This window comes from Tasmannia lanceolata, unplaced genomic scaffold, assembly GCF_043159265.1.
Source record: "Tasmannia lanceolata isolate RefF3 unplaced genomic scaffold, GAP_Taslan_0.1 ptg000008l, whole genome shotgun sequence".
Classification (NCBI taxonomy): Eukaryota; Viridiplantae; Streptophyta; class Magnoliopsida; order Canellales; family Winteraceae; genus Tasmannia; species Tasmannia lanceolata.
This window is the reverse complement of record NW_027518685.1, coordinates 59,247,882-59,265,566: the sequence shown is the minus strand read 5'-3', so window position 1 is coordinate 59,265,566 and position 17,685 is coordinate 59,247,882. Positions and strand designations below refer to the sequence as shown.

At 37.6% G+C, this 17,685-nt stretch overlaps 2 protein-coding genes across 2 annotated transcripts; both read left to right on the top strand.

The window, feature by feature from the left end:
- Positions 1-788: 788 nt before the first annotated feature.
- Positions 789-1,220, top strand: LOC143883112 (uncharacterized). Its single transcript, XM_077386473.1, has one exon. The coding sequence runs from the start codon at positions 789-791 to the stop codon at positions 1,218-1,220; it is 432 nt and encodes a 143-aa protein (XP_077242588.1).
- Positions 1,221-1,316: 96 nt separating this feature from the next.
- LOC143883111 (uncharacterized) lies at positions 1,317-2,336 on the top strand. The gene is made up of 2 exons (XM_077386472.1): positions 1,317-2,212; positions 2,300-2,336. Exons 1-2 carry the CDS (start codon positions 1,317-1,319, stop codon positions 2,334-2,336), a joined length of 933 nt encoding a protein of 310 aa, XP_077242587.1.
- Positions 2,337-17,685: the final 15,349 nt, after the last annotated feature.

Here is a 17,685-nt window from a genome sequence, read left to right as displayed (position 1 = left end):
GGTGATTCAACATAACCGACTGTAAGGTATTGTCCTTCTTTACCAATGGTTTTCCCCCTTCAATATTTGAAATTAAAAATTAATCAATCTACTAGCCTGATTATATATTGTTCAACTATGCAGGTCTCGCATTGTCCTAAATGAAGAATTTACACATGATTTGACGGATCATGCCATTGAACATATCCACGACAGACAAAGTGATGGAGATTTAGAAATGCACTTCAATAATGAATTTCAAGATGATTTTTGTGTCATGAGTGGTTATTTTGAAGAAGATAGGAATGATGATGATCATAGTGACGATGACGAGGATCATCATGATGGCATTGATGATGATCATGATGTTGATGATGGAAATCTTGGTGTCCCTCATGACAGTAGGCTACAAATGGAAGTAGATGATATGTTTGTTGGGGCTCATGAGGTAGATGCTGATAATGTTGAGATTGAGAAGTTAACTTGTGGGGCAATGTTTGCAGATATGAAACAGTTCAAGCAAGTAGTTCGAGAGTATGCAATTCGGCAAAGATTTAAGTTTGTGAAATCAAAGTCAACACCAAAAAAATATGCCGTTCGATGTAAGGAAGAAGGTTGCAAATGGCGTATATCTGGCATTAATAATATGACTTATGTGTTAGTGAAGACGTGTGTTCCCGACCATACGTGCACAACTCAACTAAGGGGCAATGATCACCCTCTTGTAACATCAGCTTGGGTTGCTAAGACATGCTTACGCTTATTCAGTCGCCCAGAAGAGATCGGGACAAGGATCATAAGATATTAAGATGCAATGGGGTATAACTATAAGCTATCGAAAAGCGTACATTGCGATGAACATCATCCTTGAAATTAAGTGTGGGAATGTTGAGGACTCTTACCGCATATTGCCTGCACTTTCAGTTGAGATGATGAGAAGAAATCCTGGCACCTATATGCGTGTTTTCCGTGGAAGAGATTTACGTCCAAGGGGAGATGATAGGTTTGTTCGGTTATTTTGGACATTTGGTCCTAGCATACGTTCCTTTAATCGAACACTCAGACCTATAGTTTTGGTCGATGGTACACATCTACGAGGAAAGTATCTAGGAATCTTATTGATTGCAGTCGGGGTTGACGGTAACAACGGATTATTTCCATTAGCGTTTGCAGTTGTCGAGACCGAAAACGAAGATAGTTGGAGGTGGTTTCTTAGGTTGGTGAGAGAAAACGTAATGTAAGCGGAGACGAACGTATTCACCATATGCTCTGATCGACAGAAGGGGTTGATGCAAGCAGTACCTATAGAATTACCTAATGCAAATCATAGTTATTGCATGCGTCACCTCGCCGCCAATTTCTATTCTGTGTTCAAAGATCTTTTACTAAAGAAATTATTTTGGAGAGCTGCACGGGCATTGAGAGAGTGTGTTTTTAAAGAAACAATGGAGAAGATTAAGGAAATTAATGAAAATGCACACAAGTGGATAAGTGACATCCCCAAGGAACATTGGGCTAGTTTTTATTTTAAGGGGGATAGATATGATGTATTGACGACCAATAGGTCGGAGTGTTTCAATGTTGTCTTGAAGGATGCGAGAAAATTGCCGATTGCATCATTGGTAGAACACACTCGATGGAAGACTTCTGACTTCTTGCAGAAAAGTCAAGAAATGGGTCAAGGTTGGCAGACAAAGTTGACCCATTACGCAGAAGAACATATGACATTGGCAAGGGAAGAAAGCCGCCAATATACAGCTTATCGAATAGGTGTTCATGATTATGAAGTAAAGTCCCTTCAAAATGTTGATGCTGTGAACCTACACCTGCAAACATGCACCTGTCGTGCTTTCCAAACGATTGGACTACCGTGCGGACATGCCATGGCAGCTATTGGCATCACAGATTTTGATCCTTACGATTACTGCAAAGAATGGTATCATGTACAGAGGTATCGAGATACATACGATGAGGTGTTGCACCCTACACTTGATCGGACCCAATGGCAAGTTCCTGCAGAACCTTTAATGACACTATTACCACCACGTGCAAAGAGGCCACCTGGAAGGCCGCGTACAAGAAGAACGGATCGTGAATTGCAAAGCGGATTACATTACAATTGCACCACATGTGGACAACTTGGTCACAACAAAAGAAGTTGCAAAGAACCTCCCATCGTAAGACAACCTGTTGACGAAACTGCCATTGGACCTTTTGCACCTATTTTCAACAGGTACGTGGTACACATTATATGAATTATTCTATTTTTATAAAAAAATATTTTTCAAGAATAATTAACTGTGGTGCTGGTATTTTTTAGGTCTGGTGTACCTTGTGAACCTCCTTTCTTCTTGTAAAAGTGTGTTCCTGAGACAATGCATCGACGGCTTCACTCTCTTTTTTGAAACACAAGTGGATTAGTTGTATATGATGGATGACTTCAGTCTAATTTTTTGAAAGACAATTGGATTAGTTGCATACGATGGATTACTTCAGTCTCTTTTTTTTTAAGACAAGTGGATTACTTGTAAATGGTATGTTTTTTATGTACTTAACCAGACAAGGTGGGTAAAAAAATATTTTTCTGGGTACTTAACCATTCTAATTTTTTTGTACTAAATGAATTGGGATGTAATACATGAAGCACATTGAATGAATATAACATCCATTTCTTTGGATCCATATCTTTTGTTATTCCATCATGAGTAGAATTGTAATTCCATTGGAGGATTATCAAGTTACTGGTAGAGGATTATCAAGTCTACAAAAAAGGGTTATGTGAAGCTGGGGGTTTTGAAGTCCTTATTTTTGGGTTATCAGGTATAAAAATTGGGGTCACCAAAATTGAAATGGGATCATCAAGTCCATGTGTGTTGGCCAAAAGTTACTGGGCGATCCACATGGGGTTTTCAAGTCTTCGGTTTTGGGGTCATCAGGTATAAAAAATGGGGTCACCAAAATCAAAATGGGATCATCAAGTCCATGCGTGTTGGCCGAAGTTACTGGTCCATCCACATGGGGTTTTCAAATCCTCGATTTTGGGGTCATCGGGTATCAAAAATGGGGTCACCAAAATCGAAATGGGATCTTCAAGTCCATGTGTCAGGCAAAAATTACTGGCCGATCCACATGGGGTTTTCAAGTCATGGGTTTTGGGGTTATCAGGTATAAAAAATGGGGTTACCAAAATCGGAATGGGATCATCAAGTCCGTGTGTGTTGGGCAAAGTTACTGGCCGATCCACATGGGGTTTTCAAGTCATGGGTTTTGAGGTTATCAGGTATAAAAAATGGGGTTACCAAAATCGGAATGGGATCATCAAGTCTGTGTGTGTTGGGCAAAGTTACTGGCCGATCCACATGGGGTTTTCAAGTCATGGGTTTTGGGGTTATCAGGTATAAAAAATGGGGTTACCAAAATTGGAATGGGATCATCAAGTCCGTGTGTGTTGGGCAAAGTTACTGGCCGATCCACATGGGGTTTTCAAGTCATGGGTTTTGGGGTTATCAGGTATAAAAAATGGGGTCACCAAAATAGAAATGGGATCATCAAGTCCATGCGTGTTGGCCGAAGTTACTGGTCCATCCACATGGGGTTTTCAAATCCTCGATTTTGGGGTGATCAAGTATAAAAATAGGGTTACCAACTTAGAAATGAGACCATCAAGTCTGGTGAATGTGAGCGGTGTTCTGGAGTCTAAAAATAGGGTTACCAACTTAGAAACGCAGTATACAACCTGTTTACTCAACAACCTGTTTGCAGAACAACCCATTTACACAACAACCTGTTTACACAATAACCTGTTTTGAACAACAACCTGTTTACACAATCACGTCATTTCTCCTATTGAAGTTCTGAACAACACAGTATACAAGCTGTTTACAGAACAACCCATTTACACAACAACCTGTTTACACAATCACATCATTTCTCCTATTGAAGTTCTGAACAACACATACACATGCCATTTAAGTTTTGAACAACGCAACAACTCAAACACAACAATCACATCCGTCCACAACATTTCTCCTATTGAAGTTCACATTTCCCAAACTCTCCTCGTATAAATTGTTGACATAGTTCCAGTCGCATCTGAGGAATGTCATCCGGACCAAAATTGAAAGCGACCCCACTATACATATGCTCGATCCCTTTGATCACAAATAGTCCACAGTCAAATCTGCAAAACAATAGGTAGTGTAAATGGAATAGGATTAAACTCTGAATGACATAAAGCATTCACATTTAAAAGGTTTATAGGCTGCCTTACCCATTATCTTGTTGTGGGAAGTCTGCCACTTGGGCATATGGAAAGTGGTCTATGTCACAACCATGGGACTTGAAATATTCTTTTATGAAGGCTACTTGGAGAAAAAATCAGAAATGAAATATAACTGTTTGACATATCTAAGAATCTTAGACTATCACTGAAAATGTTAATGTAATTACCGTATGCCTTGCTAGTTTGTCGAATTTAAGCTCTTTTGAGGAGTTGCACTCGAAGAAGGATTTTTTAACCATGTCAAGCACAAGCAGAACCCAGTGGTTGTTTTGACATAATGGGATCAAGACCATATTAATCTCTTCACACGGGATATCTATAAGTCTAGCATTCAATATCCTTTTCGCAATTTCATAATCTTTGAGCTTTGTTTTCTCATCCGTGGTCTCATCCATGGTACGAAGTCTAGAAATAAGATTTCCCTGTTGAAGGAAAGTCCTCGATTGTAAATAAATGCTTCAACCACCAATGAAGGAAAACTAGCATTCTTAACGTAGAAAAATTTACTCACATGTACCAATGAAGGAACAAATATAATTTTGCTATGAGGAGTTGTTGATCTGTCCTTGTAGGAGTTCTGAAGAAACTTTCCGTATACATCCAATACCTTCAATAAAAAAAGTTGAAGAGAAGATTATTCATATCGTTATTGACTTACATATATTTTCTTAATCACCCTTAAACAAAAGTCACTTACATTATTACTGAGGTATCTTCTACGCCTCCACAGGCATACCAAGTCGTCAACAAATATCGTTATACTTTCTTCCTTCATGATACAACGACTAGAAAATGATATAATTGTTAGAAAATGACACAGCTATAAACAAAATAAGGTTATACATTTTGCATCTACTTGCCTTGTCTCATTCTTTAACAATTTTTTAATCAATTTAGTCCTCCTATCCTTCCCATTCTCCTCCTCTTCTTTCTCTTCTTTTTCCTCCTCTTTCTTCTCTTGTTTATTCTCCTCCTCCATCTCCTTAACTTTCTCCTCATCTTTGTCCTCCTCTCTCACCTCCTCTTTCTTCCCATTCTTCTTCTTCCTTAGTAGCTTCCTCTTTTGGGGTAAAAGTGGTCCGTAGGGGCTCATCACGTTGTGGCTTGGTTTCCTAATGCGTGCCTCCATCTTCACGCATCTCTCAATGCTCCCTACTTCATTTTGTTGGTCAATGGTAACAGTACATGTTGTTTCTTTCCTCTCGTCCTCTTTTTTCTCTTCTACCTTCTCTTTCTCCTCCTCTTTGTCCTCTTCTTCATTCTCTTTCTCCTCCTCTTTGTCCTCTTCTTCCTTCTCTTTCTCCTCCACTGCCTCAAACCCTTCGAAGTGTCCTGCGCCTATTTCTTCTTCGACTTCTTCAACTTTTTCGTCTTCTTCCAAAATAAGTGTTCTTACTTTTTCTAACCTTTTTCTCCATCTCTCCTTCTCCCTTTGAAAGTCCTCCCTCTCTTTTCTGACTGCCTCCTTTGCCTTTCTTATCCTCATCCACGATCTCCTCTTCCTTTCATCCTCTCCACCTCCTCATCCTGACTATCCCCATCTCTCTCTATGACTTCATCCATATCAAGGTTGGGCAATGTTGAGGTTGTAGGGGAGTGACCCAATATTTCTTGGCCCTCTATTGCGGGTTCCTACCCATACAAATAAAGCAAACGATGATGAGTTTTTAAACATGGACCAATTACCAATGGGGGACAAACATTAGGCAAAATTATCAACAGGACCCATGCTTTTCAAAAATTATCAATGGGGGACAAAAGAGGTCTTCTCAATAAAAGCTGGACGAAAATGCCCTTTGGCATTTACAACACGTTTTCACCTTGGTTTTTCCTTCTTCCCTCTTCTTTTACTTTTCCATTATCATCTCTCTTTTTTTTTTACCCTACCAGTCATCTTCCTCCTTGTTCAGCCACCATTATTGTTGGCAAATCTTCAAAACTTGAATGTTGAGTTCTTACCATCTATCTCTTTCTATTTATGTTTTGTTTTTCTTTTCTTTTTTAGGGTTTTGTACTAATTTTCATTCCTCTGTTATCTAGTATAAAAAATGGGCTTATCAAGTGCTTAAAAATTGGCCGAGAGTACTAGAATTTTCGAAGAGGATTTTCAAGTCTCTAGGAATGGGGTTATCTAGTATAAAACATTGGGTTACTAATTTCCGAATGGGGTGATCAAGTCCCTCAAAATTGGCCAAGGGTACTAGAGTTTTGGAAGGGGGTTTTCAAGTCTCTGGGATTGGGGTTATCAAGTATCAAAGTGGGGTTACCAATTTCTGAATGGGCTTATCAAGTCCTTGAAAATTGGCCAAGGGTACTGGAGTTTTGGAAAGGGGTTTTCAAGTCTCTAGGATTTGGGTTATCAAGTATCAAAGTGGGGTTACCAATTTCCGAATGGGCTTATCAAGTCCCTTATGAACACATTTTCACGTTTTTATTTCTTTCTATCGTACGATTCATCTTCCTCATCTTCCATTGAAAGGGAGAATGAGAAATGCAAAACCTAGATATTGAGAGATAGATGGGAATGAACTCACGTTTCAAATTTTTGAGTTTTCCCACCTCCAATGGTGGCTAAATGATGGAGAAGATGATTGGTAACGTAAAAAAAAGGATCAATTACCAATGAGGGACAAAAGAGGTCTTGTCATTAAAAGTTGGACGAAAATGCCCTTTTCTTAAGCAATACATTTTGCTTTTCCAATTTTCCCTCTTCTCTCTTCTTTCCCTCTTTTTTTTTTTTCACTTTTCCATTTTCAACTTGTTTTTTTTCCCCTACCAGTCATCTTCTTCATCATTTTAGCCATCATTGGAGGAGGAAAAGCTCGAAAACTTGAAACATGAGTTCATTCCCATCTCTTTCTATATCTAGGTTCTGTTTTCCAGTTGTTTTAGGGTTTTGTATTTCTCCTTCTCTCTTTCAATGGAGGATGAGGAAGATGAATAGTACCGTAGAAAGAAAAAAATGTGAAAATGAACGAGTGAAAAAAACCAGGAAGTAAAAACGTGTTCATAAGGGACTTGATAAGCCCATTCGGAATTTGGTAACCCCATTTTCATACTGCATAACCCCAACTCCAGAGACTTGAAAACCCCCTTCCAAAACTCCAGTACCCTTGGGCAATTTAAAGGGACTTGATAAGCCCTTTCGTAAATTGGTAACCCCATTTTGATACTAGATAACCCCAATCCCAAATACTTGAAAACCCCTTTCCAAAACTCTAGTGCCCTTGGCCAATTTTTAGGGACTTGATATGCCCATTCGGAAATTGGTAACCCCATTTTGATACTTAATAACCCCAATCCTAGAGACTTGAAAACTCCCTTCCAAAACTCCAGTACCCTCGGCCAATTTTCAAGGACTTCATAAGCCCATTCAGAAATTGGTAACCCCTATCCCAGAGACTTGAAAACCGCCTTCCAAAACTCTAGTATCCTTGGCGAATTTTCAGGGACTTGATCACCCAATTCGAAAATTAGTAACCCCATTTTTTATACTAGATAACCCCATTCCTAGAGACTTGAAAACCCTCTTCCAAAACTCCAGAACTCTCGGCCAATTTTCAAGCACTTGACCCATTCGGAAATTGGTAACCCTACTTTTAAGAGTTACTAACCCCCTTCCAGAGAGTTGATAAACCCCTTCTGCTACAAAACCCCCTTCCAGAGAGTTGGTATTACATCTACTTTTTCTTATACAACCACTTGTCTTCCAAAAAAGTGAGTGAAGCCATCTATACATTATCTCTAGAACTCACCCTAAAAAAATAGTGGAAAACCCTAAAAACAAAACCTAAATACAAAGAGATAGATGGTAAGAACTTAACATTCAAGTTTTTAAGATTTGCCACCAACAATGGTGGCTGAACAAGGACGAAGATGACTGGTAGGGTAAAAAATAAAAAAGGTGATAATGGAAAAGTAAAAGAAGAGGGAAGAAGGAAAAAACCAAGGTCAAAACGTGTTGTCAATGCCAAAGGGCATTTTCGTCCAGCTTTTATTGACAAGACATCTTTTGTCCCTCTTTGACAATTTCTGAAAAGCATGGGTCCTGTTGATAATTCCACCTAATTTTTTTCCCCCATTGGTAATTGTCCCTTTAAACATTAATCAATAACAAAAATTGATATGCTATATTGGGTATCTGATCGTTTATATATTCTACTTCCTCCTCTCCTAGCGTCAGTGCGACCACCACCTGATGATTGAATAAGTTAATTCCTCAATAAGAAATTACAATTGATATAAGGACATAGGGTATCTAGTTTTATGTCTCACCTGAGATTCATCTATATTTTTACTCTCCACAAGAGCATACTTACTCGCCTCCTTTGCTTTCCAATCCCATTTTAGCATACGAGGACGGGCATTTGGATTCTTCGGAACCCATAAGTTCGTATGCTCATATAACCACACCTGCATAGACAAGAGAAAGTTTCTTAATCATCACAAAAATTACAAAGTTTAAACTTTAACGAGTTCAATCCATCATACATGCATTGCCAACGAGCATCCTCCAAGATATGTACCGCCATGCAAGCTGACTTTGTTAAGATATCCTATCAACCAATCATAAACAGCTTGGCTCCAGTTGTAGTTACCAATATTTTTTAAATCATCCACAAAGGGCCAGAACAACTGATCGACTCGATGGGCACTCTGAGTAAATAGGACGGTGGCAAATAGGTGTAAAAGTACATATGTCACAGTTTTATTTATGTACTCTTCCTCGATTCTCCCAACTATTGCCTTGATTTCCTGTAGAATCACAGATGCTACAACATTTGCTTTACGAAATGGCCAGCCATCAACAAGAGGAAGAGGGTTTCTCTTGTCAGTTGATATAACCCTGTTCACATTTATTGCCTCCCCTCTGACTGGTAGGCCTAACGCCAACGCTACATCGTTGGCCTTAAAAGGAACTGAAATACTGCCTAATCTGAATGATTTAGTGGCAGGATCCCACTTATCATGTAGTGCTCTGATAAGGGGCTTGTGCATCACAATTTCTTCAAGGTGGATCAGATGTTTGAACGGGGTCTTCTCTAGTCTCTCGTAATGGTGTTGCTGCAACCCCATCTTAGCCAATGCACTCTTGAAACATGAAGGCGAACATCTTGCAGGGACATAAGGAGCCTGCAAATCAATTAACATCATCAAAACATTAAATGGCATATGAAAACTGAATGCTATTGAAAACATAAATATGAAATACACTTACATGTTGCTTCCTCCCTTCAAATTTTCCCTTCCCCTTCCCCTTTTGCATTTTCCCCCTCCTCTTAAGAATCTTCCCCCTTTGAATCTTAGCCTTGCTCCCCCCTTTTTCTGTCACCTTTGCCATTTATCAAAACAGACACAATATATAGATCTGTGAAAAAACAAACAAGGTTATCAACTGCATAATAAGGTTATCAAAACTCATATTATTTTAAATCAAAGGCAAGAGAAGAAAGAAGACAAGGTTATCAACTACCTTGTGATGACAAGAATGAACACAATTAGAAATTTTGAATTTTAAAAAAACCTATTTTTTAAGAGGTTTGCATTTCAAAAATAATTATATCATGATTAAGTTGTATCGGGGGCTATTGCTTTTGATATGACATGTATTCACTATTCTTTCTCTTCTATGCTTGCAAGTGTTGGAGAGGTTGGCTCTTTTTCATTTATAACGAAATGGCAGATTGAAGCCATTTTATGACCACTACCTCAATATAACTTTCTTTCCTTTCTTATTCTTACTCTTTTTTTCAAGGTGTGTGAGCAAGATATAGTAATTTCGTGGTAATGAAGTATACAACATCAGGGACGATATGGATTCAGCTAGCCAAGGCAGTACAAGAGAAATATTTGAATGGCTGCTAATTTTATTCACAGAAAAAGACCAAGATGGTCAGGACAAGAGAAATAAATTTGTAGCACCCTTGAAGTATACAAGAAGTTCTTTGAACCCTTTTTTTCTTTTTTTAAAAAATTGATAGCAACTCACATATTCCTCTATAAGTTAGACGATTCTAACACCAAACATCATGAGGAGACAACTAAAGTATTTAACACTAACCAACCTTGAGAGGAAATCTTCATACAAATAAGCAAAATAGAACAGGTAGACCATTCAAATAACTGAAATAAAAGATCCGAAAATAAACATTATAATTTAGCATAAAAAACACTCTCACAAAATATGAAAATCAATTTTCACATCAAAGATCATTCAATCACTTTCATAGTCATCATTTTCCAAAATTGCTTTTGGAAGCTAGTGTCCTGTTTCAAACCCCTTCTAATACAAACTGAAATTTCTTTTTTTTTTTTAACAACCATCGTAATCTAACTTTAGTCTCTATATATATTTTCATTTTACACCTCATTTTTAAATACATTCAAATCATAGTAGGGAAAGGCACACACGCACCTTTTTTTTATATCAGTTTTCACATTTTTTTTACTAGTCTCTTATTTATACATTCGAGTATGTTCGTTACAGCTCCAACCTATCAGTTCTACACCTTAGAACCAACCTGAATCCATATAAAAGCTCTATAATCTACCTGACTAAAGAGGGGTTTTCAAGTCTCAAAACAAAACCTCAAAATATAGTTATCCACCTGAAATAGGGTTTCTAACTCAGGGTTTTCAAGTCTCTAAACAGGGTTTCCAAGTCTCTAAATGGGGCTTACCAAATATCTAAAGAGGGATTTTCAAGTCTCTAAATGGGGCTTACCAAATATTTAAAGAGGGGTTTTCAAGTCTCAAAACAAAACCTCAAAATAGGGTTTTCCACCTGAAATCGGGTTTTCACACTACAACAAATGTGACATTTAGGAGCGGACATTTAGGAGCGGTCACGAAAACCGCCACTAATTGTGGATTCGACAGCGGTCTAGACCGCTGTTGAATGTCCCTCGAAGGACTAAACTCAGCAGCGGTCATGACCGCTACTAAACATGAAATATGACCGCTCGTATATACGAGCAAGTTGGGCGCGAAAATTTTCTTCGTCCCGCGTGAATATTTTCTCCGTCCCGCGTTACTGTTTTTCCCCATTTCTTTCGAGAACGTTTCATCTCTTCTCCCTTCCCAGCATCAGCCGAACCACCCAAACCCATTTTCCCCTGTTAAATCCCTACTCAAACCCGCGGGAAACCCTATTTTCATTTTTTTCCCTTTCGCGAGGAAACCTCTGTTTTTCCCTCTTTGAGTGGAGAAATCCTAGCCGTTTTATCTTCCCCAATCTATCTAGGGTTCTCATTTTAACCTTTTCCCTTTCTCAGACCCTTTCAATTTATACTAAATCCAGAGATTTGGGTGGAAAAAGAAGAGGAGAAGGTACTTTCGTTTTACATCTAGGATTTCTCTTTTCTTCTAAAACGATTCATCATTTCATCAGGGTTTCATCGGGGTTTCTCTCTTTCTATCTCTCTTCACCGAAATCCCTGGATGTATATAGGGTTTCGATTTCATTGACTGAGCATGGGGTTTCGATTTTGGATTTTCGTTTCCATTTGAGTTTTGGTTTGTGTTTTTTTGATGTGGTTTCAGTGTAATAGATGCTGTTTTTTTGATGTGGTTTCAGTGTAATAGCTAGGGATTTTGATATGGTTTTTGATGTGGTTTGGGTTTTTGATATGGTTCCTGTAATAGATCTAGGGGTTCTCAGCTCTTTTATGTGAAAGATGGGGTTTGGGGTTTTGATGGGGTTTTGTTTTTCTCAAATGGAAATATCTGATATTGTGATTTTAATGCTCAATGTGGTTTATTTATAAATCATGTATTAGTATCTACCCCTGTATTAGTATCTACCTCTTCCTCAGTCTGATTTATTTATAAAATCATGTATGATTGCCTTATTCTATAGGTCTGGAGAGTGCACCCCATCCAACGGCAAAGACTCAGGAGACATCCGGAACATCACAAGTGAATGGTACTTCTCTCCTTGCTTGGATTTCCATATTTGTTGCTATACTTGCTACAAGAGAGCTACGTGGCTTAGTAGATGATTTTTCCTTTTACATCCATGCTTAGTAGATGATTTTTCCCTTTACATGCATTCTTAGTCATGTAATGGCAACTTGATACTGAGGAGCTAATCTTTCTCGTTGTCTCACTCCCTTGCGTGTAATATATATGATTTCCAAATGACATATATATTAGCCTTTCTACTGCCTTTTTCTTGCTCCTATAGAAATACTCCGCGAGATACTACGTATTACATAACCTGTTCGGCTTGACCTGTTAGGCTAATATATATGATTTTTCTATACTAAATTCTGCCTGTCAGCCAATGTCAGCTGTAAAACTTAAAAAAACAAGCCATTTTGCAATGTTTGACTTTCCTCTCAACTAGAGAAAAGGTAGAGTTAGGAAATGAGAATCCATTTCCTTCTAATATTGCATGCATCCAATCGGACCCCACAAGGCTTTCCGGTGAGAGAGAGAGACAGACAGAGAGAGACAGAGAGAGAGAGATTTGGCTTCAAAACAAAGACTAAATTGCTGAAAACTTCAAGAAAAGCATCAGTAATCTATCTACAAGGAAGCCTCTTCTCAATTTCCCAAGTTTTTGCAATTTGGGTACTCCTAGAACACAGAGTACTCATATTACATCAGATTGATCAGAATACCTAATTAGCTCAATGTCGCTCGATGCTTATGGTTTCAGCTTTGTGTCAATTTTTGTGGGGAATACTTTGCCGCGGTGGTTGAAGATCATGAAGTCCAAATTAGGCGGTAAAGAAACTAGCCTGCAATATGAAAGTACAAAAAATCCTGTCAATGAAGATCCTGAATCTCCTACAATAAATAACAAAGCAAAGCCTTTCAAAAGCATGGAGTGCCAGTTTATAATTTTTTTCTGTTTTAATAAGTTGAAAGCAGCTATTGCGTTTATCAGAAATGAAAGGTCACATCTGAAGAGGATTGATTATACACATGGTGTTGGTAGCGACATGTTAAATGAGAAATGGGTGAAGGGCTATATATATTGTTGTATGATTAGCAAAAATGGAACACAATTAAGATGCAAAGTTGCACTATTTAGGTCACACGTAATATACAAGCTCGCCCACATATTAAGAAAGAAACAAAAACATGGTCTGCTTCATTTTCCTATTAAGAAGAAAGATCAATTGCAACCTTAACACTTCAGATGTTCAGATGGTTTTTTCTTCTTGAAATTCTTTTCATGTTGTTCATGTGTCATTTCATATATTGTCAATGTTAAACTAAATATGATAACATAAAGAGCGGCTGCTATATTATATTTACTTTATTATTTGTTACAAGTCTCAACGGTATTTTTGGTTTTGAAAGGAAGCCTCAACGGTATTTACATTTCATCCTTTACATATGGGTAGTTTGTGGTATTTAGGAATTGACTTCGAGCATTATTTTCTAAGTAGCGCAATATATAGGAATTGATTCTCCCACTTGCATAATGCAATTATAATTGTCCCACTTGTGTGTGTGTGTGTGTGTGTGTGAAGAATTCAACATGGCGCATATGTCAACTTGTGAAGAATTCGGTTTGACTTTTCTTGGATCAGATCTTGGAAATAGATCCTATTGTTCTATTGAAGAGGAAGCTCAGAGAATGAAATCTGAATGCCATTGTGCTTGTGCTCATTGATTACCCGTGTATCTATTTTTTTTCCTTTGTTTTCAATTATGATTTTCCACTCATTAACCCCTTGTGACCTCATCTCTAGCATTTTCTGCAACCATATGCGATCCTTAAACTCAATCCTGTGTGGATCCACCTCACCACTAATATCACTGATGAGATCCCGCCAAAACATTTTTTTGCATTCAATTGGCCCTTTCATTCTTATTATTGTAGTATTTTTTTTCATTTGATGCATTAGCCTCACTAGTAGGTTAGTTTGTTTATTTGATGCATTAAGCTAGGGACTTGGTTAAATTGTTATTCATACCATCAAAATTTTAAATTATTATTCATTGTTGTTATTTCTATAATTTTGTTCTCTCATTGTTATTTGACCACTTTTAAATTGTGAAATTGTTATCTTTTTTTTACACTAGTTGTATGTTTTTTAATTTAAATACTAATCTCAATTGATAATCTTGTGCAGGTAATTAGAGATGACATGACAAAATCTCTTGAGGCCATCGTCACAGTTACAGGATCAAGATTCATCTGATGATGCTCAGGATCACTACCAAGATGACCTGGCTCAGCACTTGGATGAGCGAGGTTTGATTCAAAAATCATTCGTAACTCCTCTGAAGATCAAGGCAGCACGATTGGTCTAAAGGGAACTGTTGCGTACATTGCTCCAGGTAACAATTTATTTAGTTTCAACACATGAATCAGCCCCTGTTTCATGCACATTTTGAACCCACAAATCAGCCCTGCTACTAGCATTTCAGCCCATGAATATGCTCCCTGCTAGCACATTTCAGCCCATAGATATACTCACTGTTTTAGCACAATTCTGTCCTTCGATTCAGCCTTAGTTTTTAGCAGCCACGAATGATGCTTGTACCCACAAATGATGCTTGTGATTGATATTGTTCTGACCACATCGTCGGGTATATGATTTTAAGTTGTCTTCGTTTAAATTCGCTTTATCTGTACACCGCTTCTCTCAGCTAGGTTATCATCTCTGTCCAATTTCAGGAAAGAAAATCTCGGTTGTAATGGGTCAATATTGTGATCTCGGATCATAATGTTGACTATTTACCATATGAGACCGGTTATTTTGTTTGGGCAAAATGAGCTAGATAAAAATGAAGTTGCCTTCTTTAGATTAGTTTTTCATCTTGTCTTGGAGAATAAGATAGAGATGGATTTCTCATTCCATTTATAACTTTTATGCGTGCCCAGGTAGCATTGGGTTGTGATGTGATTTCATTTTCTCAGGCTAGTGAATGAATCATATTGAATTATGGGAGAGGGCTTTGGTTATGAATATCATGTTGGCAGTAATGAGAATTGGTTTTTAGCCTTGGTTTTGTTCTAGGTTTATTTTATTTTTATTTTTTGTTAATGTGGCAGTTTAAGTGGTATGTGCGCGCCAGAGAGGTATGGTCATGAGACCAAGGATAGATCATTTGACCTCTTTCCTATAAATTCGGGAATCTCTAAATGCCTCCTTTGTTACAGTGCTTAGAATCAAAATTAGGAATGGAAGTAATATAGCCTGCAAAAGAAATGTTGTCTCAAATGATAGGTGAATCTCTAAATAACTACCAGTGATTTCTGCAATATATTGAACTTGTTTCCCTCTGTACGCTTAAAGATTTTGATCCCCAATGATAGATGGATTTAAGGCAGAGAAGGAATGGTTAGACCATCGGGTGTTGTAGCGTAGGCTTTCTCTGCTATAACAGTGAACCATGAGAAGGTGCATCCTTGGATAATGAGAATTCCCTGTTTTGAATATTTATATTATGGCTTTATATATAGCAGCCCTCATTTCAACCATGTTTTACGCAGGTTCAGCCCTCATTTTAGCCTCTGTTTTGCAATTGCAGTTCATATTCATTCCCTGTTTTATTCACATTGTTAAGCACAATTCTGTCCATGAGTCAGCCCCCGCTCTATGCACATTTCCAAACAGAAGTCAGCCCCGGTTTTATGCACATTGTTAAGCACAATTCTGTCCACAAGTCAGCCCCCGCTTTATGCACAAGTTCAAGCACAAGTCAGCCCTGGTTTTATTCATTTTTAAGCACAATTTTGTCCATGAGTCAGCCTCCGCTTTATGCACATTTTCAAACACATTTCAGCCCCTGTTTAAGCTCATTTCACCCCTGTTTTTACACAGTTTCAGCCCCCGTTTCAGTCCCTGTTTTTACATAATAGAAACATAAAATCATATGACTATTAATCATATCAGACTCCCAGAATCTATAATACATTCCTTCTTTTGTACATACAATTTGTTTAGCCATTCTTGAATTATTTGGTCAACTTTTCGAACTTCTTTTTCTTTTCGTTCATTCAACATCCTCTAAGTGCATGGATGGAATGATTTGTCAATAGGAAAACTATCATTTCTCCAACCCTAAGTACCTTTCATATGGTTGTATTCTGTTTGCATCAAAAGTTTACATATTAGCCTGATAGTATTAACATGGCTCACCATGTCTGTCATTGCGTTGCAGCCCTTTCAGTGCTGGTAGATATCACAGCCTTGTGATTGAAAATGATAGTTTTCCTAGTGATTCACTTGAGATTACAGGATGGACAGAAGATGGGTTGATTATGGCTGCTCGTCACAAAAAATACAGGCATGTCCAGGTGTGGTTTCTTCTTCTTTTACTATTTTTTTTCTGGTTACATCTGCAGCCTTCTATTTGCCCAACTCTTAACTGTAGTTTCCAGGTGTTAATGCGCACCACTGGTACATTAAGGAAAATGTTTTCTGGCATGGCCTAGTTTTCCATTTTTGGCTGAATTTATCTTCATCACTGGTATGTGACTGTTTACAGTATTGGTACATGATTAGGTACATTATGGGTATTTTACTATATATGGTATCTGTACCTAATTTTAAATAAAAAGGAAACATAGGATAGCTAAAAAACAACAATTTTAGTCTCCTGCTTGTATTTTTATTCTTTCTTCCTTCTTTGTTTTGCCAAACCTCCTCGGTCTTGTATTGTTTTTTTTTTTGGCTGGTTAATAAATTACCATTAAAATTTTTAAAACAAATAGTCTTGAATTTCTTTAAAAAATCATACAAACAAAATCCTAAACTCAATCGATCTTTTAAATTTAAACTTTTGTTCAAATAGTTTAGTTTTAAATATTAGTCAAAACTCCAACAGATTTTATCATTATTCAAGAGGTGGTGGCTCTCTCATGCAATAGACGTTCTGCGAAATGCCTTTTGCGATGGACCTTTGTCCATCTCAAAAAGCATTTCGTGGAACGTCTGTTGCATGAGAGAGCCGCCACATAGGCTCACTTTCCAACAGATTTTGTCGTTATTCATGAGATGGCTTCTCTCATGCAACAAACGTCGCGAAATGCCTTTTGCGATGGACCCTAGCAAATCCCAAATAACTAGTAGAACAATTTTGTGGTTCTTTAAAAATAGCAAGTCGATGTTAAATCAAAAATAAAATATATTCTTAAAGTTCTTGAAAAAATAAAGAACGTAGGACTAATTTATGAAGAAAATGACATGTTTAGGAACTCCTAATATTTAGATACATAATATGAAAATATTTTATAAAATGTTATTACAGTATATCAATATTCATGAAACAAAAAAAGAGTGTCCTTGGCAACAATCTAAAAAACAGAGTTAGAGAGAGGGGGAGGGTATACCTTATTTTCTTTTTCTTTTCTTGATTTTTTTTTATTTGTCATCATGGCCTGAAAACCTAAGGCCCTGTTCGTTTAAGATTATGTCAACCGTTGTGGGTTCCAAACCGATTATTGGACCCAAAAT

What these genes read in the sequence shown, in the direction of transcription:
- LOC143883112 (XM_077386473.1), top strand. Translation starts at nt 789, where the DNA reads ATGCAATGGGGTATAACTATAAGCTATCGAAAAGCGTACATTGCGATG.
- LOC143883111 (XM_077386472.1), top strand. Translation starts at nt 1,317, where the DNA reads ATGCGTCACCTCGCCGCCAATTTCTATTCTGTGTTCAAAGATCTTTTA. An exon ending in TTTGCACCTATTTTCAACAG is followed by an intron (nt 2,213 to 2,299) that starts GTACGTGGTACA and finishes GGTATTTTTTAG; the next exon opens with GTCTGGTGTACCTTGTGAAC.